This window comes from Chiloscyllium plagiosum, unplaced genomic scaffold, assembly GCF_037043375.1.
Source record: "Chiloscyllium plagiosum isolate Xiang-an unplaced genomic scaffold, Cpla_swu_hap1 HiC_scaffold_8, whole genome shotgun sequence".
Lineage (NCBI taxonomy): Eukaryota > Metazoa > Chordata > Chondrichthyes > Orectolobiformes > Hemiscylliidae > Chiloscyllium > Chiloscyllium plagiosum.
Window position 1 is genome coordinate 38,789,696 of NW_028270146.1, and position 26,730 is coordinate 38,816,425.

A 26,730-nucleotide genomic window follows, 5' to 3' on the forward strand; every position below is an offset into this window, starting at 1 on the left:
GGTTTTGACCTGAAGCTTGCTGTCTATGTGGATGGTGGAAGCCAGGACAATGATTTTGAAATGAATTGATTAGGCACTTGGAGAAATTAATTTGCAGGGTGACAGGATGAAGTGGGGAGAGTGGGACTGAATAGCTTGCTGTACAGAGATCTGTCAAAGACCTGATGAACTGAATGGCCCTCTTCTGCGCCATTATGATTCTGACTGATACTTCAAAATCTGAACAATAAATGTGCATTAATCAGTTGTGTTTTTTGATCTATTCAGTTACTTCTTAAAATAACATCTCAATTTGCCATTAACAAATTCATGCTTGTGGTCCTTGATTAACTCCTATCTTTTTCAAGACACCATGATTTTATCATAAACTATGAATATGATGAGTTTAGCCACAATTGATGTTGGGTAAAATAATCTGTCATGACAAAGTTGTTACAACATCCATTCTTGCACCAAAATAAGAATTTTCAGAATTAAGGATTGAGCAATGTACTATGTTCTTTTCTTATTTCATCAGCTCAAGGTATTACATCATCAAGCTCTTGAGATTTTCAGCACCAGACCTCTATAGTTACATCTAATTGTTGTGTATCCTCTTCAAACAATGTATATACCAGGAAATAATTGGGACTCTACTAGCGTAGGCATGTAGAAAATTGAGGCTTCCAGATATAAGACAAATCATAGAATTGTAACCTTCAAGGTCGTCACAGCATTTTGGTTTTGTTATCGCATGCGTCTGGGATACATTTGTGACAGCTTTCCCAAGAATAAATAGTTACTAGCCTGGTTTTTAATGAGCTTAGTTCCAAACTTCACAAATTCATTGGGGAAAACCACCCTAGTAACATTTTAAGAACAATTGAAATGACTGTTTTTATTGTCTTTGCACAGAAGATCCCCTATTTAGTGTTTGTACATAATGATATTTATCTTTAATTTTTACACAAAATCTTTATGTAATCCTTGAAGAATAATATTTATTTCAATGTTGGTGCCCATCTTGCAAATACTCTTGTGCATGAGATAATGTAATTGGGAAAGTTTTTTTTGTTTGTTTTTGTATTTGTGCTATCTTCTTGACCAAATAACTAGTTCTATACAGCTTTCTTTGAATATTCACTTGGCATTGCTGTAAACAGAATTTTTACTGTACAACCCATGAATCCATGATGTTGTAGTAGAAGTGTAATGTATTAAGAATAAAAAAAACCATTGGAGATGAGAACATGTTAAAGTATTGGATGAAATTGATAGAAAAGGTCAGTGTGTATTCTGAAATTGGGGAATAAAACAAATAGATCCTAGAGGAAAGAGGAAGATAAAACTACAAAATTATCATGAAATTTCTAGCAAAAGTAGAAGGTGGCTAAAATAGATTGGGAACTTTTCAATGTAATTGCAGTTTAATATAAGGGAGAACTGATTACTTCAGTTAAGAAGGATAAATTAAATAGTATGGCTATATTAACAACTGAACAATCTGTGCAATGAAATTTAAAAAAAAGAAATGAACTTCACATCTGCAAAGGAAAGCGGATCTGATGGGAAGATTACAGGATGCTGAATGAGCATCAGAACAGTGCTTGGAAGGAAATACAGGGAACTACAAATAAGCATTTTGGCAGATGATTAATCCCAGTCAGAAATTATTAGAGCACCACGATGGTAAGTGTACAAAGTGAACAGTTGACATCAGCAGTGAGAGGATCATCGCAGGAGTGGTTATTTGCAGTTCTTCAATCATATATGCTGCTTTATAAGAAAGAAAACTGCCCAAAAAATTGCACTAATCTTTGTTGAGAATGTGTGATCGTCCAAGTGGACTATTGCAGGCTGTACTGGATTTACAAAAGAAATCTTGAGTGAAGGTCTTCATGAAAGGGCGCTATTAATATTAAGAGTGAAAGTTCAATGCAAAAATTTCATATAGATAAAGAAGTCCTTGAAGACAAGAAATAAGTTGTGTGGTAGGGAATGTAAGTCAAAATTTTGAGGGAAAAGGGAAGTGAACCAAGTGGGATGTTATTTAATTCAATGCTGGGATGTTTGTAAATCATAACCTACATTAATCTTTTAGACCCAGAAATCTAAACCAAACTACTTGATTTTATAGCTGAAAATGTGTTGCTGGAAAAGCGCAGCAGGTCAGGCAGCATCCAAGGAACAGGAGAATCGACGTTTCGGGCATAAGCCCTTCTTCAGAAGAACGGCTTATGCCCAAAACGTCGATTCTCCTGTTCCTTGGATGCTGCCTGACCTGCTGCGCTTTTCCAGCAACACATTTTCAGCTCTGATCTCCAGCATCTGCAGATCTCACTTCCTACTTGATTTTATAGGCATTGAAGTACTGTAGTGGGAAGGTTGTTGAGATTGATAAAATAGTTTTTAAAAAAACTGCAAAATTTAGCATAAAATCAGCAAATGAAAGTTAATGCTATAAACTGGGCATTGAGTTTTATTTTAATACAGTTAATCTTATTTTTAACTTTATATTTTGTTTTCCTTATAGATATTTGATGTTTCTTGGGACTTACACCAACCAAACAAAATTATTAGCTGTGGTGTAAAACACATCAAGGTATGTATGAAGAACTTAGAAATCAGAGTCTTTTCATTCTTTACTGCAACTCTCCCGCAGCCCCCTCCCTGAAATGAACACATGAACATTTTACAACAATAGTATTGTTTACTTAATTAATTTTGGTTGCTGAAGAAAGGTTTGCTGAGCAGGTGTGGTATGTTCTTCACTAAAATCTATGATCATTTAAAGTTCAGCCGTGCATGTTTTACATTTGAAGTTGTTCAAGGTTTAATTAAATTGTAAGGTCTGGTCTTAAAAACAAAATCAAATTAGTTATTAGAAATATATTAATGTATCCACTTTTATGAATATTTGAACTGAATTATAATCAAATTTGATATGAATTAAAACTGACGCTATTTTTTCTGTACTTCAATATATACGAGGTTTATAAAATATTGAATGAAGGTTATTACTGAAAAGGATTTAACATAACTTTGTCATCCTGCCTTGGGTAAAGTGAACAATGATAAAGTGCTAAACTACTAAAATGGTTATGGTATCATGAGACATAATATTAAGAAATAGGTGAAACATTATTTATTTTTACTCAAAAAGATTAGAGGACTGTAGATAGAATGGGAGAGGACAAAATAAGCATTCTGGCTGGTCTCAAACTTTAACACAGCACTTTCTTGTGTTGTATCTCAATGGGGAAAAAAAATCAAAGAATTTAATTCCTTGAAGAGAAAAAAATGCTAAACAGATTATTTAAGTTTTTTAAAAACTTTTTTAAATTAAAAAATACTTACCAGCATTGGAAACAGCTGGTCTCCTATAAAAGCATTGTGATGGTGAAGAACATTCTGGGGTGACTGTAGAAAATTGAGGGCTGTGACCTCAAACCAACCTGAGATCTGTACATGCTACAGGAGACGTGCTTATGACTTTGAAGCAAATGACTGTTGAGAGCTGGAAAAAGTTATCTCCAGCTACTCCTGTTAAATATCTGACAGATGTATTTTGACTCTGGAAATTCCACATAAGTCCCAGACTGGTCCAACGTCCTGAATCAGCTGAAATTTATGGAGCCAGGTTTTAAAACGGAAACACTCCCTTATGTAGCCACTATCTTCTAAACAGAAATAAATTTACTTAAACATAGCTTTAAAGAAAAGTTTTAAGACATCAACAAATTTGACCATGTTAAATTTGGACCCCATTGATTTGTCTGTACTGGGTTTAAAATTGTTATTAACATTGCTATGCGATTTCACATACTGGAAAATTATATCCTGCAAAAAAGTCAAATGAAAAATAGATGAAAAGGTTGAAAAGCAAGTATAATTTGGGGAATTTACATCTCAAAAGGTATGTTGCATTCAGGATCCATCTCTGCCTCTTCTGAAGTCCCCACCATCACAGAAGCCAGACTTTAGCAAATCGATTTGCCCCGTATATATAAAGAAATGTAGCTGAGCTCATTGCATCCGGCAAAAGCTCGTGGCCACAAGCACACACTGGTCTCTAAAACCATTTAGCCAATCATCTCAGCCTCAGCACTTTGCAGAAATTCCTTGTGCAAGCCTAAGGAATTTTCAGCTACTTCACAATCATCTTTGTGATTCACTCAATAAATAGCTGAAAGTACAGAATAGTCAAAGACTATGGTCCCTGATGACATCCTGTCTGTAGTAATTGATTTCCATTACCAGCAACAACCCTAGCCAAGCTGTCTCAGTACAGCAGCAATATTAGGCCCAGTACTCAAAGTAAGAGAAAAATAATGCAGCCAATTAATGCCCCATTAGTCTACACTCAAAGATTGACAAAGTGATGAAGGATTTGTTGATAGCGCTATCAAGTGGCACTTATCAGGATCCTTCTCAGTGGTACAGGTAGACAACCCTTTATCTGAAATCCCGAAATCCGAAAAGCTCCAAAATCTGAAGGTTTCTTCGTGAATTTTTTAACCTCATTAACAAGGTTGTTTGGTGTGCAAACAGTTAACCCAACTCCACACCCACTTGATGCGTGTATCTCAGATGTGACGTGGGTGGGCGTGGCCCAACACTGGCTGGCCTCAATTTTGTCTCAGGGCCTGTAGTACCCAGTGACTTATTCCGAAATTCAAAATATTCCAAAATCTGAAAACCAGTTGGTCCTGAGCATTTCAGATAAAGGATTGTGTACCTGTACCTGGCCTCAGACCTCAGTAAATGTAAGCTGAAGTGAGTATGTCTGTTCTTGACATCAAGACTATAGTGATTGTAACACTGTCAGCCAGCTGGGCTCATAGGATATGAGTTCACTCATTGGGGCTGTTAATCCCATTCAATCAGGATGCCCTGGCTGACAGGTAACAAAAGGAATGTCAGGGGTTCTGACACTGAGTACTGACTCTAACATAGTTGTGCCAGTGTAAGTAAAGGATGATTTGGTGACAGGATACCTACCTCTGTGGAGTTATTTCAAAGAGCACAGTTGATGGAGCATGGCAGCATGAAATCCTCACAAATTGAAGCCAATGGAAATCAGGGGAAACTCTCCACTCATTGGAATCATGCCAAGCATAAATAAAGATAGTGATTGGTGTTGAAGGCCAATTGTCTCAGCCTTACAAGATAGCTGCAGGTGTTACATAGGGTTCTGCTTCCCAAATGGTGTACCATGGCACTACAGTGTGCTGCAGAAATATATTGGGTTTGTCGTAGAATTTTTTGCAATTGTTCAATTATTTTTATTTGGAAATGTAAATTACCTATTTTGAAAGATTGGATTTTGATTTATTTTCTCTTTATACTGTATTACAGTACTTTCTGGCTATCCTCATCAGTAGGTACAATTATGCCTGCCAGATGTACTCATTTACATAACAGCACTGGTTTCTGGATGATCTAGTGCCGAGCTGTAAGTGTGGAAATGGTAACAATCATGAAACTGCTTACTATGTCAATACAATATTATCATCAACCAATCAAATGTGATAATTTTTGGTGTTTTCATGTGGATTTGCAATTTTGGTTCCCATAACCAGAAATTCAAATATTGAAGCAAGCTTCTAGCTTGAACCTAGGTGAAAGGTTACTCTTACTTGTGGAGCAACATTTGAGCTTCCTTCAAGATAACTCCAACAATTATTTCATGTCATCTGCATCAGAGCAGTTTGTTTTGATTTGAAAGCGATTTGAAGCATCTTTAGAAGAATCAGCTATGAGCTTTACTTGAAAGGAAGAGGTTGGATTCCCGGTTCTAAGGAGTGATTGCACCCTGAAGTTCAATTTTGTCCACGGGTGAAAAATGAATATCCCTTGATCTCCAATCAAGCATTGAAATCTTGAAAGTGTGCCGCAATCTGAAAAGGTTTGGGAAGCATCAATGACCTACTCTGCACCAGGTCAAAAGTGAAGATGTTCATTTCTTATAGCATAGTGTTCAGTGCCATTCACAGTTTCTTAAGCACTAAAGCAGTATGTGAAGCACTGAAGCAGAATGTAACTAAACCTGGACAATTGGGTTTTTAAAAACCTTTTTTCACAGGAAGTAGACACCACAAGGAAGACCAGCATTTGTTGCCCCAATTGCTCTGGCAAAGATGTTGGGGATCTGCCTCTTGGACCGTTGCAGTTCATTTGATGCATGTTGTTGGAGAGGGAGTTCCACCGTAATAACACTGAATGAAAAGTGACATACGTCTAAGTCAGGATGATGTGTGACTTGGAGGAAACTTTGCAAATGGTGGTGTTCTCATGAATCTGCTGCAGTTGGTAGCATTCCCATGCTTCTGTATCCCTTGTCTTTCTTGGTGATAGTGGTCACTGGTTTAGAAAATGCTATAGGAGAAATCATTGTCAGTTGCTGTGATGCATAATGGAAATAGTGCATTCTGCTGCCACTGTGATTCATTGGTGGTGAATGTGAATGTTTAGATTGGAGGATGGAGTGTCGATCAAACTGGCTGCTTTGTCTTGATGATATTTGAGCCACTTGAAGCAATGGAATAGTCAGTGGGATAAATGGCACATGGTCACTGCTGTCTGCAGGCAGTAAAGACCAGAAGAGACAGAGTAGCACAAGAATGTCAGGTGCATTAAGATCAATAAATTCATTTTCTCCTAATGTTATTTTAATAGAAAATATTCATGGAATGTTAACATTGATATCAAGAACTGTATTTGTTGCCCATTCCTAATTCAATTTGGAGAATGTGGCAATGAACTGCTGCCTTATCCATAAGACCATAAAATGTAGGAGCAGAAATAAGGTCATTCATCCCATCAAGTCTTCTCTGCTATTCAATCATGGCTGATTAAATTGCTCAACACCATTCATTCTTTCTCCCCATAGCCCTTGATCTCCTTGACATTCAAGAACTTATCTATCTCTGTCTTAATTATACTCAGTGTCCTGGCCTGCACAGCCTTCTGTGGTAATGAATTTTGTAGATTCACCACACTCTGGCTGAAGACATTTCTCCTTATCTTTGTCTAAGGCTGTGCCCTCGCATCCTAGTTTCTTCAACCAATGGAAACATCTTCCCAACATCTAATCTCTCAAGGCTATTCAGTATTTTGTAAGTTTCAATTAGATACTCCCCTCATCCTTCTAACTCCATTGAGTATAGACCCAAAGTCCTCAAACGTTCCTCATATGTTAAGCCTTTCATTCCTGGGATCATTCTCATGAATCTCCTCTGGACCAGTGTTAGGTCCAGTACATCCTTCCAGAGGTATGAGGCCCAAAATTCTCTCAGCACTCTAAGCCAAAGCTTTACAAAGCCTCAGAAATGCTTCCCTGATTTTATATTCTAATTCTCTCAACTTAAGTGCCAATATAGTATTTGTCTTCCTAACTACTGCAAGATTACCTTAAGAGAATCCTGGACTAGAATTCCCAAATCTCTTTGCACTTCAGATTTCTGAATTGTCTCCCCATTTAGAAAATACTCCATGCCTCTATTCTTCCTACCGAAGTGCATGACCTCACACTTTCCCACATTGTATTCCATCTGCTACTCCTTTGCCCACTCTCCTAATCTGTCTAAATCCTTTTGCAGCCACCCCACCTCCACAATACAACCTGCCCCTCCACCTATCTTTGTATCATCTGAAAACTTAGCCAGAATGCCCTCAGTCCCTTCATCTAGAACATGATTGTATAAAGTGAAAAATTGTGGTCCCAACATTGACTCTTGTGGAACACCACTAATCAGCACCTGCCATCCTGAGGAAGACCCTTTTATCCCCAATAGCTGCTTTCTACCAAACAGCCAATCTTCTATTTATGTTAGTACCTGGCTTTTAACATGATGGGCCCTTATCTTACTCAGCAGTCTCCTGTGCGGCACCTTTTCAAAGGTCTTCTAGAAGTCCAGGTAAATAACATCCATTGGGTTTCCTTGGTCTAACCTGTTATCTCCTCACAGAATTCTAGCAGTTTTGTCAGGCATGACCTCCCCTTGATGAAACCATACTGACTTCACCCTATTTTACTATGCACTTCCGAGTATTCAGAAATCTCATCCTTCACAATGGACTCCAAAATCTTATGAATGACAAAGGTCAGGCTTAATCGGCCTGTATATTTTTGCCTTACTCCCTCCTTAAACAGGAACATTAATTAGTGATTTTTCCAGTCCTCTGGGACTCTCCCTGACTCCAGTGATTCCTGAAAGATCATCACTAATGCCTCCAATATCTCTTCAGCTATCTCCTTCAGAACTCTAGGGTGTAGCCCATCTGGTCCAGGTGATTCATCCACCTTTAGCCCTTACAGGTTTTTTTTGCACCTTCTCCTTGGTGATGGCTATCATGCTCACCTTGCCCCCTGACTCTCTCTTGAACTTTTGGGACATTACTTGTGTCTTCTACTATGAAGACTGATGCAAAGTACTTATTCAGTCCTCAGACATTTCTTTGTTCCCACGACTACTATGCCAGCATCATTTTCCAGCGATCCATGTCCACTTTTGTGTCTCTTTTGCCTTTATATATCTAAAGAAAATCTTGCAATCTTATTTTATATTACTGACTAGCTTACTGTCCTATTTAATCTTCTCCCTCCTTATTTCTTTTTTTCGTTGTCCTCTGTTGGTCTTTGTGGGTTTCCCACTGCTCTTTGCTGCATTCTATGCTTTCTCTTTTGCTTTTATGCCATCCCTGAGTTGCCTTGTCAGCCATGGTTGTCTCATCCTCCCTTTAGTAGCTTCTTTTTTCGAGGGATGACTTTTTGCTGACTACCAAATTACTCTCAGAAACTTGAGACAATTCTAAGATTTAAGGTATACATGCATTTGGAAAGACCGGGTTTGATTAGGAGCAGTCAGCATGGCTTTGTGCATGTGAGATCATGCCTCACAACCTTGTTAGAGTTCTTTGATGAAGTGACCAGGAAGGTTGATGAGGGCAGGGTGATAGACATATTCCATGTGGATTTCACGAAGGCCTTTGATAATGTTCCACATGGTAGGCTGCTCTGGAAGGTTAGATCACATGGAATCCAGGTGGAGCTGGTGAATTGGATATACAATTGGTTTGATTGTGGGGAGCAGAGGGTACTAGTGGAACAATACTTGTTGGACTGGAGGCCTGAGACTAGTGGAGTGCCTCAGTAGTCAGTGCTGGGCCAAATACTGTTTGTTATCTATATCGATATTTAGGAAGAGAATGTACAAGGCATGATTAGTAAGTTTGCAGATGACCCTAAAATAGGTAGTATCATGGACAGTGAGGAAGGTTATCAGAAACTGCAGCAGAACCTTGTTCAGTTGGGGAAATGGGCCGAGAAATGACAAATGGAGTTTAATATAGATAATTATGAGGTGTTGCATTTTGAAAAGTCACATTAAGGTAAGAGTTTTATGGTGAATGGTAGGGCCTTAAGGAATGTACTGTAATTTAGGGATCTTGGAGTTCAGGTGCACAATCCTCTGAAAATGGAGTCATAAGTAGACAGGGCAGTGAAGAAGGCTTTTGGCACACTGGACTGCATCAGTTAGGGCATTGAGTATTGAAGTTGGGAAGTTATGTTGCAGTTGTACAGGATGATGGTGAAGCTGCACTTGGAGTATTGTGTTCAGTTTCGGTCACCTTAATATAGGAAGGATGTTATTAAACTGGAAAGAGTGCAAAAGAAATATACAAGGATGTTCCCAGAGCTCAATGTTCTAACTTACAGAGAGAGGTTAGACAAGCTAGGACTTTTTTCTTCAAAGCATAGGAGACTAAGGGGAGATGTTACAGAAATGTATAAGATTATGAGAGGTATGGATAGGGTGAATGCACTCAGTCTTTTTCTCAGGGTTGGGGAATTGTGAACTAGAGCATCAGATTAAGGTTAGAGGGGCAAAAATAAAAGGAAATCTGAGGGGCAATCTTTTAAACATATGGAATGACCTGCCAACAGAAGTGGTTGAGGTGAGTACATTAATAATGTTTAAAAGGCATTTGGATAAATACTTGGATAGGATAGGTTCAAAAGGTTCTGGGCCAAATACAGGGAAATGAGGTTAGTGTGGATGGAATTATTTGGTCAACATCAACCAGTTTGGGCTGAAGGGTTTGTCTCCATACTGTAGGACTCTATGGCTATATGACTCTAATTCCCGCCATTGCTGTTCCACTGTCTTTCCTGCTTGGCTTCTCTCCCAGGCAATCTGGTCAGTCCTCCTTCATGCTTCTGTAGTTGCCTTTATTCAACTGTAATAGTGTTACATCCGATTCTACCTTTTCCCTCTCCAATTGCAGTATAAATACTATCATATTATGGTCACTACCTCCTAAGGTTTCCTTAACCTTAAGCTATCTTACCAAGTCTGCCTCATTGCATAACACTAAATCCAGTATTGCCTGTTCCCTAGTGGGCTTCACCACAAGCTGCTCCAAAAAACCATTTTGTAGACATTCCACAAATTCCTTTTCTTGCAATCCACTGCCAAACTGATTTTTCCCAGTCCATCTGCTTATTGAAGTCCCCCATGAACACTGTAACCTTGCCTTTCTTACACACCTTTTCTATCTCTTAGTGCATCTTGTGCCCCAAAATCCTGACTACTGTTTGGAGACCTGTACATTATTCCCACTATGGATTTTTTGCTTTTGCGGTTTCTCAACTCAACCCACACAGATTCTACATCATCTGACCAAACATCGTTTCTTATTATTGACTTAATTTCAATTCTTACTAATAAGGCAATCCTATCCCCTCCACCCACCTGCCTATCTTTTCGATAGGATGTATATCCTTGGATATTTAGCTCCCAGTCCTGATGCCCTTGCAGCCATGTCTCCGTGATGCCCACCACATTATACCTACTAATTTTGACCTGCATCACCAGCTCATTTACCTTATTTCATATACTGCGTGTATTCAGATATAACCACTTCAATCCTATAATGACTCTCTCTCTTCTCATTGTCATTCATTTATCCAGTGTGCTTAAAAGTTGATTCCTCACCTTTTCCAAACACTGTCCTATTTTGTGTGCTGGAGACTTTAATAACCTTTCCTGAGTTCTCCTTTCCTTTCATTTCTTTTTTCATGTATTTTCATGCTGTTGAATCCACCCTGACAGATGTTAACCTGCTTCTTTGTTTCCCATTAGCCATTTATACTCCTTGGAGTTTTACTCTTCCCTTCCCCCATCCCCATTTTCTAGTCCATCTGATATAGGCACAGCCACAGAGCTGTTAAAGTTGCTAGGTTTTTGACCTGGTGATGAAGGAACAGCAATGTAGTTTGGATCGTTCATGGTTTGGAAGGGAACTTGGTGTTTCTGTGCATTCTTCCAGGTGGTAGAGGTTGAGTTTGGATGATGCTGATTGTTGCAGTGCATTTGAAGATGGTACACACTGCAGGCACTGAGTACTGGGGTGGAATGAATGTTTAAGGTGGTGGGTAGGATGTCAATCAAGTGGGTTGCTTTGTACTCGATAGTGTTGAGCTTCTTGAGTATTGGAGCTACATTCATCTAGAGCAAGTGGAGAATCATGGAGGAAAGGGAGTCACAGGGGAGGAGGCATAGGGGATATTTACTTAAAGGATAGGGTGGTGTCACTTAGTGGGCCCTACTTTCTGATGCCAGATCACTCGATCAGGCACTGATGGTCTTTGAACATAGGATTCCCCAGAAGCCTATAGCTACACATGCCAGAGTTTGTTTATCAAGAGGAAGTGAGGACTGCAGATGCTGGAGATCAGAGCTGAAAAATGTGTTGCTAGAAAAGCACAGCAGGTCAGGCAGCATCCAAGGAGCAGGAGAATCGACGTTTCGGGCATAAGTCCTCCTTCATGGCAGTGGATTGCAAGAAAAGGAATTTGTGGAATGTCTACAAAATGGTTTTTTGGAGCAGCTTGTGGTGAAGCCCGCTAGGGAACAGGCAATACTGGATTTAGTGTTATGCAATGAGGCAGACTTGGTAAGGTAGCTTAAGGTTAAGGAAACCTTAGGAGGTAGTGACCATAATATGATAGTATTTATACTGCAATTGGAGAGGGAAAAGGTAGAATCGGATGTAACACTATTACAGTTGAATAAAGGCAACTACAGAAGCATGAAGAAGGACTTATGCCCGAAATGTCGATTTTCCTGCTCCTTGGATGCTGCCTGACCTGCTGCGCTTTTTCAGCTTTGTTTATCAAGATCCTGCCAAACATTGGGAATGTTTAATCGGAGCCTGTTTAATCCTCTTGACAGTGGCTTAGTCAGCATGAAGGTGGAAAGGACAAGATTCTGCCCATTAACATAGTAGACATTTGACCTTGAAGCATACTCTGCCATTCAATATGATCGTTCCAGATCATTGAGTTCAATACCCCTAATCCAGCCCTCCTCCCATATCCTCTGATCCCCTTAATCAAGGGCTTTATCTATGTCCTTGTTGAAAACAATGTTTTGTCTTCAACCACTTTCTGTGGTAGTGAATTCCACAGGAACACCACTATCTGGGTGAAGAAATTACCGACCCCACCCCCCTTAATCGGTTGTAAAGGGTTTATCTCTTTATTATTAAAGTATAATCTCTGGTTCTGAACACCATCACTGGGAACATCCTTCCTACATCTAACTTGTCTAGTCCTGGTAAAATTTGAAGTTTCTGAGACATCCTACCCTCCCATTCTTTTAATTTCCAATGAATACAATCTTAACCAAACTCAATCTCTCCTCATATCAGTCTTGCTATCCCACAAATCAGTCTGATAAGCCTTCACTGTAGTTCCTCAACAACAAGAACATTAGTGAGTGGCATGGTGGCACAGTGGTTAACACTGTTGCCTCACAGCGCCAGAGACTTGGGTTCAATTCCTGCCTCAGGCAACAGTCTGTATGGAGTTTGCGCGTTCTCGCTGTGTCTATGTGGGTTTCCTCCGGGTGCTCCGGTTTCCTCCCACAGTCCAAACATGTGCAGGTCAGGTGAATTGGCCATGCTAAATTGTCCGTAGTGTTAGGTGAAGGGGTAAATGTAGGGGAATGGGTCTGGGTGGGTTGCTTTTCGGAGTGTCGGTGTGGACTTGTTGGGCCAGAAGGGCCTGTTTCCACGCTAAGTAATCTAATCTAATCTTTCCTCGGACGAGGGGAACAAACTGCACTCAATATTCCAAGTGTACCCTCACCAATGCCCTGTATAATTTCAGCAAGACATCCTTGTTCCTCTATTCAAATCCTCTTGATATGAAGGCCTACATACAATTTGTTTGCTTTGCTGCCCGCTATGTACTTGTTTGCTTACTTGCATTGATTGGTGCACAAGGACACCCAGGTCTTGTTAAACATTCCCCTCTCTCAATTTACAGCCATTCAAATAATAATCTACCTTCCTACTTTTGCTATCAAAGTGGTTAACCTCACATTTATGCACAAATTACTGTATCTGCCATTCATTTGCCCACTCACTCAGACTGTCCAAATCCTACTGCAACATCTTGGTATCTTCTCACAATTCACCATTCCACCTCGTCATGAGGAGATTTGGTTGCATCTGATTGTCAAACTATAGTCGTTCCTGCTATAACGCGGTAGTTCCATTTTTGTGCAATCCAGTGTTATAAAAAAATCTTGTAAAAGCAGCATCATTTAAACAAATGGGGTTATAACCAATACACGCTTCAAAAGTTTGCACTTTAGAAACAGTGTCCCCAATTTATCAATTGTGTTATAGCGAATTTGTGTTAATGATATGCGTATTATAGCAGAACAACTTGTAAATAGGGGATGTGGGGAAATGTGCCATTTCATTTATGAAGGAGAATTTATTTCATTCTTACAAGGAATACGGAAATTACTGCTAGGTCAGCATTTATTGTCTATCCCTAATTGTCCAGAGGGTATTTAAGAGTCAATCATGTTTCTGCAAAGTCACATTAAGGCAAACCAGATAAGGGTAATAGATTTCCTTTCTTTTTTTTAAAAGGACAGAACCAAATGGGTTATTTTATGGCAATTGTGCCAGATTTTTATTGAAATCAGATTTCACTATCTCTCTGGTAAGATTCGAATTTGCACCCTCGGAACATTATGGTTTTGGTTTACTAATCCAGTGTTGTTAACGCTACGCCACTGTCTCCTTCATTTAAGCATTTAGATTGGTTGTACGAACAGTCCCGGATGGCATTATTTCTTTATATAAAAATATTCCTTTATGTGACCTTTATGTATCACTATATTTTGCATTTCTCTGAATAAAAGATCTTCTTTAAGCATGATCTCATCAAGTAATTGCACATGATTTAAGATGAACTCAGTAGCAGAGTGACCACTTTGAGGTATGTTGCTACACTACATGCTTTTTCCTCAGCTATTATTTTTGTCTATTCATTTAGATGATGGTCTTTATAAAGAGAAATTATTTCTTAAAAGCAAAACCTGTGTTTTATTCATTGGCATGTGTGAAATAGCATGCTTAGTTCTAACAATTCACCTATTGTAATGTATAGCTTTCAGAGTATATGGGCCCAATCAGGATGTTTGCTCACCAGTAGTTAAGCTGGAAAATATTGCAAGCTTGCGCAAGTTAAAACAAATTTTTCTTTTACCATTACAATAAAACATAAAATTAAGGACAGCCTGTCCTGATGAAGGGCTTTTGCCCGAAACGTCGATTTTTGCCTGTCCTCGGATGCTGCCTGAATTGCTGTGCTCTTCCAGCACCACTGATCCAGAATCTGGTTTCCAGCATCTGCAGTCATTGTTTTTACCCTGCAATTCCATGTTACAACTCTACTGACAACATCTAAAAATGATTTAAAAAGTAGACAAATAGAAGAAAAATACTTAGGGAATGTCTCTAAGCCCTTCTTTGGCTTCTTGACTAGTTTCAATCACCTTTCTGGCCCTGGCTAATGTTTAAATCATAAACGACATGAAGGCAAGAAGTAAAAATAAAAATCAGGAAAGGCAATCCGTCCATTTTATCCTCTAGAAGATGGTACTGGAAATGGATTATGTGAGACGCAAGCCCCTTTGTTTCCCTCCATGCCCACTTTCCCCTGAAGTAGATTGATGAGAATCGCATTGGTGAGCACTTGACGTTTCCAGTTATCCAATAAGGAATCTGTGTTGATGGCAGTGGTTCAGTGGAGCTTTGCAGAATACGTCCTCCATATGCCACAAACTTTTTTTGAGGAATTTGTCAGCTTGATTATAAACATGTTTTATAATATTGAGGAGTTACTTAAATGCATGCCGTGGTTTCCTTTCTAATACAAAACTGTCTGAAACACTTTCTCATTACAGCATCTCACATCTGTATTTCTGTTACTTAATTATTGAAATTGTGTATGCTTGTAATTTTAACTGTAACTGCTTTTGCAATTTTTTTAATATCCATTCTTCTGGACAGTGAAATATTGAACGTATTTTAACTTAGAACTCTGTTCTTGGAGCACTTTTGTGATAAGCAGTTGAAAGCAAGATTAGAATTGTGAAAGAGGATAGACAATGTGCGTGACTGTAAAGATGTGGGAGTTATTTATTTCTGTTTGTGCAAACATTCTATAGACTTCTAGCACAAACATTACTATAGCTAGGCCAGCTGGCTGAATTCTGGATTAGTGATGCTGGAAGAGCACAGCAGTTCAGGCAGCATCCAAGGAGCAACGAAATCAACGTTTCGGGCAAAAGCCCTTCATCAGGAATAAAGGCAGTGAGCCTGAAGCGTGGAGAGATGAGCTAGAGGAGGATGGGGGTAGGGAGAAAGTAGCATAGAGTACAATGGGTGAGTGGGGGAGGGGATGAAGGTGATAGTCAGGGAGGAGAGGGTGGAGTGGATAGGTGGAAAAGGAGATAGGCAGGTAGGACAAGTCCGGACAAGTCATGGGGACAGTGCTGTTGAAGAGCTTCAGGGCAGAGGAAATGACCTGGGAGTTGCAGTGGGAGAGGGACTCCCTGAGATTCTTTAGACAGAAGAGGAAAACTTCTTCAAGGCAGGCATCCTTGCAAGAGGATTCGCAGTAGGGTTAAAATCAACGAGGTAAAAATGGCCTATCACTGTGATGTGATTCATTTTCAATTCTAGAACTAACGCATCTACTCTCTATTTTATAAGGTTAAGCATCAATGCATGCTATAAAAGAGCATACTTTCTATTCCTTTGAATATTAAATTATAGATCTGCAAATAACACTTCCTTTGTGTACATGTAAAAACCAGAAGTTGATATTTATTTTCTTTTTCAGTTTTGGAGTTTATGTGGGAATGCCTTGACTGCAAAACGGGGTGTGTTTGGTAAAACTGGAGAACTCCAGACTATTTTGTGCCTGGCATGTGCACGTGATGAGATTACTTATTCAGGAGCATTAAATGGTGATATTTATGTATGGAAAGGGATTAATCTGGTGCGGACAGTCCATAGTGCACATGGGGTAAGTATGTATGATGAGAATTTTATGCTTTTAACATAAAAGAAAATGAACTAATCTCCATTATTTTCAAAAAGAGATATCCATATAAATGGCAAACCTTTGGTTTTCAAAGTTTGAATGTGTCTATGAATTTAGATTCAGGCTTTGAGCATCCAAATGGCATTTACTTGTTGAAATTTAACCATTGATAATATACAGCAGGCATTTCAAAATGTCTGAATGTGGAATGGAGATTATTGAAATTTTCAATGTGTGATTGCATGTTGACACATGTTTATGCTCAGTGACAAAGCAATAGTGACAAAAATAAGTGATTGACATTTATTTTAAAGACTATCCAAAAATATACAATGCAGCTAGTTGATAGTCAGTCACTATCTCCTGGTAGCTTAATTTCCTTATTTAATCATGTTTTGTATACTATTATGGAAAATGCAGCATAAACATTTATCCCACAAACAACAAAAACAAGAACGTATTGTGTTTACTAAACTCACACTGTATTTATGGGACTTTGCAGGTTTCAAATGGCCTATCTACTTATCTACAAAGTGCTTATATATAAAACCATAGTGAATATATTTCAGAACTTTTTTTTCTTTTTCAGTCTTATTTTCTGTTGTATTTCCACTCCAGTCAGTGTGCTCACACTTTCTTGTGTTTGTTTTTAAAAAAGCCTTTTGAGCACTCAATTGGCTCAAGTCAAAATGTCTAATCAGTTAAGTAGCAAGCAGAATATTTTTGGACCTGAACTTTTGTGTACTGTTGATGCCATAATGTTATGTGTTACACATCATCATCAGTGTCCTTCCATTTGCGTAAGATAGCAGATATGCAGCAAAGCAAATCCATTGAGGAATGGAGTAACTTAAAGGACATACTTTTGCTGATGGCTGAAGAGACCAATCCATGACAGGCAGTAACTTCTGCAAATGCCACGTATCAAGTTGTTATTGGATGTCGTTGAGAATTGTCATTTTTGATGTTGACATCTGTTGCAAAGCTGCTGTACAAAGCACATTATAATCATGGAGGGATACTCCAGCTCACAAATGATGTTGCTATTTTCTTCTGAATCCAGTTAGTGTCTCCCAGGCATGAGAATTGATGTTTAAGGCCTTCATGTCACAGTTACAAGAATTTTGAAGTGGGGAGCTTTGGGCATCCTCTGGGTTGTCTGTCTCCAGCTACCTCACCAAACAGAGAATCCTTTGATATGTGACTGTCTTCCAGCAGTCACTTCATTTGAAGAGTGCTCACATACTTTGGAGCTTTACCTTGGAGGGGAATGTTCTGTACCTCATTTTTTCTTTGTTGAGGTAGCCAGAATTTTCTACAAACAATGTAGATTAAAGTTGTTGAGCTTCCTTTTTTGTCAATTGTAGGTCATCATTCCTGATGAAGGGCTTTTGCCTGAAACGTCGATTTTCCTGCTCCTCAGATGTGCCTGACCTGCTGTGCTTTTCCAGCACTGCTCTAATCTAAACCCCCCCCCATCATTATTTTACAGCCAAGCAGTTGGGTGTTTAGAACACAAGCCTCATAAACTGGCACTTTGATCCTAAAAGCCAATTTGAAGTTATTCCATGCACCTTTCATAAATCAGTGAAAGAAGATGAATGTTTTCCTAATGTGTCAATCGTGATCTTCATCAAGAGACAGATTGTCTGGCATCATAGACCCAAAGTATCAGAATTTGCTAACCACTTCCAGCAACTGATGTTTAGTGTGATTGAGGATGAAGATACTCACCCTGTCCCATGAAGATGGTTTTCTACATGCTTCTAGTGGGGGAGGACAGTTTACATGTTTTGGAGAGACAAGACATCAAAATTGATATGTTTCCATGCCTCACAAATTAAGGTGCAAGTATTATTTGTAACTGCAGACAACACAAACTGACTTGCCTTTTTCAAAATATCTGTTTTATATTGCTACACATAAAGAGTTCATGTGACAAAAGTTAACAATAACACAAAGGTGATGTTTTTTTTTAAATTTCAATTAGTCAGGAATCTTCAGTATGAATGCCTGTGAGGAAGGATTTGCCACAGGAGGCAGAGATGGTTGTGTTCGCTTGTGGGATTTAAATTTCCAACCCATTACCTTGATAGATCTCAGGGAAACTGATCAAGGATACAGAGGTAAATTAATAATCAATTGCTTTTTCTACCTAATGTCAAGATTTATTAATAAGACTGCATGTAGTATTGTATGAATGGACATTTTGCTTTTGCAGAGCAACAAGTGACTTTGAAAAACATTTGCCATAATGCTATACAATCTCTTGCATTTTAGTCCAGGAGTGTTAATATGTCTGTGTAAAAGTGATAGAAGGTTTGACTAAAGATCCTGGCATTACTTTGTTGGGCATCACTGTTGAGTAATTTTCTTAAAAACAGTTCAGACTTTAATCTTGACAAAATATCAGCATTCTGAGATGCTTTTGTCAGTCAAGTTCTTTTCCAAAATCACTTTGTCAGGAGCAGTGAACAGACCAGTGAGGGAAGAGAAAATATTTTGACAAAAATATCCTGTCCAAAGCTGGGTGACGGGATGTATCAAAGAGGATCTGTGGGCAAATAGGCATTATTGCCTTGTCCCCAGCCAACTTGAACTCCAAAGCAAGAAAAATATGATTCAATCCATAAATTTGTATTATCAGCAAATGTGTTGCTATACTAGGAACATGACTTAATCCAATTTTGTTTATGTACAAAAAACTTGTGGAACCCAACACCTCCAAGGACTTGAGCAGTAGAAAATCAAGACCTGAAAGGTCCCTTCCAAGTCCTACATCTTTCTGAATTGGAACTATATTGTCACACTGTCATTGCAACTGGTCACTATGCTGGCATTCCCTTACTAATAGCACCATGGGCATCCCGACAAACCAAAGTTCAAGAGGTAATTCACCATCAATGTTTGCAGGTCAAGTAGGGATGTGCAATCAAGCCAGCAATGTCTACATCACATGTATGGATAAAAAAACAAAGTTGTAAACAGAGCGACAGCTTAACAAAGGAGTTAATTTCAGTGTTACCTTTTTTGAAGTTTTACTCAAATATTTTTCCCTTGGTGCCTTGACTGGGCAAAATTGAAGGAGCAGAAATTTTACTTAATGCATTCAGCATGACATGAGCCCAGTTTAAAAAAAGACTTTTTTTATTCAGTGAGTAGCGATATTGCCTAAGCAGTGACACTCTTGAGCTGGTGAAAAATGCAGAAGATAGTTATAAAGTCATAGACATACAACACAGAAACAGGCCCTTTGGCCAACTCATCCACACTGACCAGGTTTCCTAAACCAAACTTATCCCATTTGCAAGCATTTGGCCCAAATCCATCTAAATCTTATTTATCCATGTATCTGTCCAAATGTCTTTTATATGTTGTTATTGTACCCACATCTACCACTTTCTCTGGCAACTCATTCCATACACTCACTATCCTGTGTGATAAAAGTTATTTTAATTAAATTTTTATCAATGTTTTTTGCTACATTTTTGTAGTGTATCTTCTGAGGTGTCTGGCCGCAAGCTACTGTGCACTTGTAGATTTAGTGTTAACTTGACCAAGTGGTGATCCTCTTGCATTTCAGTGAGAAGATTTTGGGTTCAAGTTTTATGTTTGGACTAATGTGTATAACCTACTGAAAGGTTTCTATTTCAGATGAGTTGTTAAACTGAGATTGTGTGTGCATGTCTGGACTTTAAAATATCCTATTGCTCTACTTGAAGAGTAGGGATGTTCTTCTGCTGATCTGCCAAATACCTATCCTGCTGTTTTCACCAAACCGCTCATTCCTTTATGCCATATTTGCCAACATAATAAGTGACTAATTTATTGGCTTCAAATTGACTTGGAATGTTCTGATAGTATAATCAGTGCTATATATTAGCATTGCCTTTCTTTAATTATTGCTTAAAATGTATATCTGCTAACTACCAACCGAATATACATGGCCTACATACAGTCGGAACAAATCACATATAGCAAGAATGTATGCTTGAAAAACGAGTAATCACAGCAAGTTAGGCAATTGAAACTCTCTTTCTGCCATTTATCTTATTCACCCATGTGAATGTCCACAATGAGTAGAAGCATAAGTTAAATATGTCTTTAAAAATACACAATTTGGAAGTAATTTAAAATATTAAAATTGCTTGCAAAAAGTTTCATTTTTCTCACCTCTCTTGTTGTCAGGGATTGCACTGAAGGATTTATCTGAGCCTTAGATTTAAAACTACTCTGGAAAATTTCACACACCAGAGAGAGAGAGAGAGAGACAGACTGAGACTAGGATCCAGAAGTTTCTGGAAGAAGTAATTTTAAAAACCTTGCATTAGGGGGAAAGGAGGACACTAAGAAGACTTGAATTAATTGAGAGAAGTGGAACCCCAAGAGCACATGGGCTGAAGCTCATAAAACGCAAATTCAGGACTGATAACAGAAAACCTTTGATAAAGGAACTAGCCAATAGATAGGAATTCTAAGAGAATGGTGAGGTAAAGAACTTGAAATCATTAAACAATGCTGCTGTGTGATTATTGAGGCTTTAATTAGAGGTACTAAAATAGGTTGAGTGGCCTACCTCCTCCATATTTTAAATAGTGCTTTTGTAAAAAAGTAGTTACCAATAACAATTGTGAAAATGAATGTTGTAATGTTTTCAATACATAGTTAATGATTCCTGTTTCTTGATTAATCCTGCCTTCTGTTGTGCTTTTTTCCCAATCTTGGTGAAGTCTGGGTCCCTGCTCTTTTACATAGATTGGTCAACCGTACAAATTGGGGAAATGTCTGATGTTTTGTATAGCTGCCATGCTTTTATTCTGCAACATGAATCTTTTTAATTAAGCTGGTTTTAAGTAATGCAAATTGGTGACATTACACGCATGATGTGTTGTAGTCAATCTGCCACTGATTGGTTTGTAGGGAATTGCTTATTTGATTTTTGTCAATTGCTTGAACACCCTTGATTAGTCATTTTTGTGTTGACATAGTTGTCATTTCATTAACTGTTGTATTAAGAGATTTCATGCATTGTGATAAAATTTCTAAATAAAAATATTATTTTTGACATTTGGGTTTCAAAATAGTGCCATATTTGTATTGATTATTTTCTGTAAAGAGTTCATTTTAAGAAAAATAAACAAGATCAGAAAGTCCTTCTGGAATACTGACCAAGTCCAGTCTTTTTAAGAGAGTAGGTGACTGTAGATCTTGGTGGTGTTAATGGAAATATATTTATACCTTTTAGGTTTTTGACAAAGCAAACATGAAAGGCCTCCAACTTTATTTTCAATTCAGAAATGAGGATGAGCAAGTTTATTTTAAATTCTGATCAGAAGACACCAGTGTTGAGTTCAGAAGCCAGCTTTGTTTCATTTCTTGGATAATGAATCAGGACAGTTCAGTGAATAAGTCACTTTAACAGAAGGACTTAGTTTGTGAGACATTCAAACCAGTTTGTTTAGAAATGTGCATGTTGTTAGCACTGAGAGACTTTAGGTTTTCAGATTTGTGGAAAAATTCACTTTGGCAGATTTGGAAAGAATTCTCTCAATTATCTCCACAGTCATAGAGTTTAGACAGCATGGAAACAGATCTTTCGGTCCAACCGAACATAATCCCAAACTTAACTGGTCCCACCTGCCTGCTTCTTATTCAGGTACTTATTCAAATGTCTTTTAAACATTGCAATTGTACCCGCATCCACCACTTCCTCAGCAAATTCATTCCACACGCAAACCACCCTCTGCTAAAAATTTGTCTCCAAGTCTTTTTTAAATCTCTCTCCTCTCACCTGAAAAAATATGCCCCCTAGTCTTGAAATTCCCCACTCTAGGGAAAAGACAACTCCCATTAACTCTATCTATATCCCTCATCATTTTATAAACTTATATATGGTGCCTCTCAACCTCCTATGTTCCTTAAAAAAAGTCTCATCCTAGCCAGCTTTCTTTATAATTCAAGCCTTCCATACCCAGCAGCATCCTGGTGAATCTCTCCTTAACCCTCACCAACTTAATAATAGCATTTGTATTACTGGGTGACCAGAACTGGACACAGTATTCCAGAAGATGCATCACCAATTTCCTGTACAACCTAAACTCCTATTCTCAAAGGACTGAGCAATGAAGGCAAGCATGCCAAATGCCTTTTGAACCACCCTGTCTATATGTGTCGCAAAATTCCAAACATTATGTACCTGAACCCCTACGTCCCTCTGTTCTACAACACTACTCAAGGCCTGGTCATTAATTGTATAAGTTCTACCTTGTTTGTTGTACCAAAAGGCAATACCTCAGATTTAACCAGATTGAACTCCAGCTGCCATTTTTCAACCCATTGACCCATTTGATCAAGATCCTTTTGTAATCTTAGAAAACCTTTTCCACTGTCTACCATGCCACCAGTTTTGGTGTCCTATGCAAGTTAATTAATCATCCCTTCTATATTCTCATCCCAATCATTTATATAAATGATAAACCAGTCCATGGCAAAGAAACTGTAAGGAGTCATAGAGATGTACAGCATGGAAACAGACTCTTCAATCCAACTCATCCATGCCGACCAGACATCCCAATCTAATCTAGTCCCACCTGCCAACACCTGGCCCATATCCCTCCAAACCTTCCTATTCATATACACATCCAGATGCCTTTTAAATGCTGTAATTGTACCAGCCTCCACCACTTCCTCTGGCAGCTCATGTACCACCCTCTACGTGAAAAGGTTGCCCCTTAGGTCTCTTTTACGTCTTTCCCCTCTCACCCTATACCTATGCCCTCTAGTTCTTGACTCCCTGACCCCCCCCCGACCTCCCCGGCAAGAAACTTTGTCAATTTATCCTATTCATGCCCCTCATGATTTTATAAACCTCTACAAGGTCACCCCTCAGCCTCTGATGCTCCAGGGAAAATAGCCCCAGCTATTCAACCTCTCTCTATAGCTCAAGTTCTCCATCCCTGGCAACAACCTTGTAAATCTTTTCTGAACCCTTTCAAGTTTCACAACATCTGTCTGATAGGAAGGAGACCAGAATTGCATGCAGTATTCCAACAGTGGCCTAACCAATGTCCTGTACAGTCGCAACATGACCTCTCAACTCTTGTACTCAATACTCTGACTAATAAAGGAAAGCATACCAAATGCCTTTTTCACTATCCTATCTACCTATGACTCTACTGTCAAGGAGCTACAAATGTGCACTCCAAGGTCTCTTTGCTCAGCACTATCGAACTGGGATCCAATGCGATTGATGAATGAACTGGATAGATTAAGAACTAGAATACAGACAAAGTTTAGGGTACACCCAACTTTATGGAGGATGCAAAATGTGAGGCCATCCAGAAGAACATAGGTTTGGATAAGGCTTTCAGCAGAGGTGCTGACAAGAGGTTAGAAAAAGGTTGAGCAATGTGTTTGGTAATGAAGATGCTAAACTGTGAGGCCTGAGAAATTTCAGTCTCTAGAAGCTGCAGTAATTGTTCATTTTGTTATGAAATGACACCTTCTTCTGCTATTACTACTTTAATCAGAGAAATTTTACACAACCTATGTATATCAGATCACAAAACTAGTTAGTTGGTCACCATTCAATATCTGCATTTACATAACAAGACTGTTCCTAGAGGAAGTCAGCTCTCTCAGAACTATGATCTAGGTGGCAACAACTTCAGGAGGGAAAGAATAAGGTTGTAGAAAGAATATGTTAAGGTTAATAAGGGAGAAGCATGGGATGTTTTAGCAAGCATGCGGGTACATAAATCCCCAGGACTTGATAAGATGTATTCCAAGTCAGTTAAGTAGAATACAAAGGAATTGAAATAGAGGGTCTAATGTCACTGGTCTTGAGCTTCTTTTAATATGTAGTGTTGAGGACCAAGTTGAAACTTTGCAAATGATTTAAGATCATTCTAACTGTCATAATATATTTAACCATAAGATTTAGGAGCAAAAATAAGCCATTTGGCTGATCGAGTCTGCCATTCCACTGTAATAAGAATTGGCTGATCTGATAATCCTCAATTCCACTTTCCTATCTTTTCTTCATAACCCTTGATTTCCTTACTGATTTAAAAAGTCTTTCCATCTCTGAGTTATAACTCAATGTTAAAGACTATGTCAACAGACCTCCAAGATAAAGAGTTTCACAGATTGACTGACTACCCTCAGAAAAATTCCTCCCTGACTCTGTCTGAACTGGGCAACCCCTTACCCTGAGATTGTTTTCTTGTCATAGACTTTCCCACAAAGGGAAGCAATCCCTCCTTTGCTATCTATTTTGAAAGCTTGATTTGTATTTTTATTCTCTTGTGTAATAAATGCCTGTGCTGAAGAGTCTGCAGACTGACTTGCGTGTGTCTGTGAATAACCATCACACTGATAAATTAAATTTTAAAATATATACATCCTCTACCCAAGCAGATTTCATTGAGATCTGACTTGTCTAGTCACATTAGCTGGGATCACAACAACATATAGCCATACATGTAAACACACAGACTGTATAATCCAATACGCTTCTATGTTAGGATACAAATCTTTAATGTGAAAAACTCCAAGCTAACACTGTGGCTATGCTACAGACCAGTGCAAAGCAGGGGTTAGTTTACTCAGTGAAGGGAAAAGGGATATATGCAAGAAAAAGTAAGTGATTGAAATCCACATTCAAATAAATCTCGTATAAATGAGCCAGAATTGCCAAATGCAACACAATCCAGTGCCCAGCAGATGCTTATCTTTGCCTGGTATTTGCAAATCACCAAGACATTATATAATATAAGTGAAAGTCGTAACATTTTCTGGGGGACAGTAATTGCAAAATGATCACATGGAAAGCTAAATAATAAGGACATAAGAACATTTTAAAAGTATGGTTTGGAGGAGGGTATTTACCAGATAGCAGTAGAAACAAAACCAAACACCTTAAAAGAATAATGCCAATTAGACTGAAGAAATAAATAATTAAGGATTAGCAAACCATAATTTAGCTGGTATGATCCTAATCAATTACAATTAAATCAGAAAAAGAATCTGTTTCAGCCTCCTTACAGGACAGAAGAGGCAAAGAGAGACAGAAAAAAGCATAGCTGCACAGTTAAAAAGAATAGTATAAAACATCACTTTAGTACTACAATAGCAAAAAGACTGCCAGAGAAGAGGAAAGCATCTTTAAAAGATGCAAATACAGTAGTCCTGAAATAGAAAGTGGGCACTAGGAGAATCGACATTTCGGGCATAAGTCCTTCATCAAGAATCCTGAATGAAGGGCTTATGCCCCGAAACATCGATCCTCATGCTTCTCAGATGCTGGCTGACCTGCTGTGCTTCTCCAGCACTGACTCTTGCCCATGGTATAAACAATGCGCTTATCTAAAATGATAATATCAAGGCAATGCTCAGAACTGACAACTAAATTAGTAAACACTAGGGAAGCTCTGATAGATCAGCAACTGACTATTGTGGTGTCTGTCTTTATCAACATAAAAAGTAGCAGGTCAAGTAAAACAAACCAATTAGTCTTCAATTCCAGATAAAGTAATGGAATTGGTTGTCTGAAATAAATTTGCTTTAGTACTGCCGTCAGCAAGTAAACATATAAAAAGGCTTTAAACAGGAGCGTACCCTGCCTGATAATCTACTTGATTTCTTTGAAGTAGCAGAGCATTGTATTCTGACAACTTTCAAAAATCACTGACATAAACTATCAAGAGGCATTTAAAGAAAATGCCACAAACAGCTACTAGATAATTCAATATAATGACTGGGAAATGGACAAGACATCAGCTGAAAGGTTTAAAAAAATATTGGTTAGCAAAGTTAATGGGGATCCACAAAATTAGAAATTGAAACTAAATCAATTACATGATTGAGACACTGAATGCTCATTGGTTAAATCTTTGAGTGATATCAAATTGGAGGAGCACCTGGACTGGAGGCAAGTAACAATGTTATAATAACAGAAACCAAAAATGTGAGTGGACCAAACAATGACCAATGAAATTTAATATACTCTTTCAGTCACAGGGAAAAAAAAACTGACTTGCCCATTCTCAGAATTATTTTGAAACAGCCAAAGATGAAGTTGAAACTTAGGAGTTTTCATAATCGCTCCATTTGAATATGTACAGGCACTGCAAAGTATTTATTCACAAGGTGAAGGGAAATGCTGAGCTCTAAAGCTTAAATCATTTGCTCGCCAGTCATTGGAAGTTGTGATCAAATTATTAAGTGTTTTTGTTAGACCATAGATTGGGCACTGTGACCTGTTCTAGTCTTTGAGAAAATGGGGAGTCATTCAATCAGAGAAAAGCCACATGCCTAAAGTCAGGATTCTG

The 26,730-nt window shown here is 38.4% G+C and overlaps 1 protein-coding gene across 2 annotated transcripts in view; it reads left to right on the forward strand.

Moving 5' to 3' along the window:
• LOC122553479 (echinoderm microtubule-associated protein-like 5) overlaps positions 1-26,730 on the forward strand; it is a 220,286-nt gene that overhangs the window by 43,101 nt on the left and 150,455 nt on the right. For both annotated transcript variants that reach the window (XM_043697282.2, XM_043697284.2), the window contains exons 4-6: positions 2,513-2,581; positions 16,196-16,381; positions 18,390-18,525. In XM_043697282.2, the coding sequence (XP_043553217.2) occupies positions 2,513-2,581; positions 16,196-16,381; positions 18,390-18,525 (391 nt within the window). The remainder of the gene's footprint in view (positions 1-2,512; positions 2,582-16,195; positions 16,382-18,389; positions 18,526-26,730) is intronic.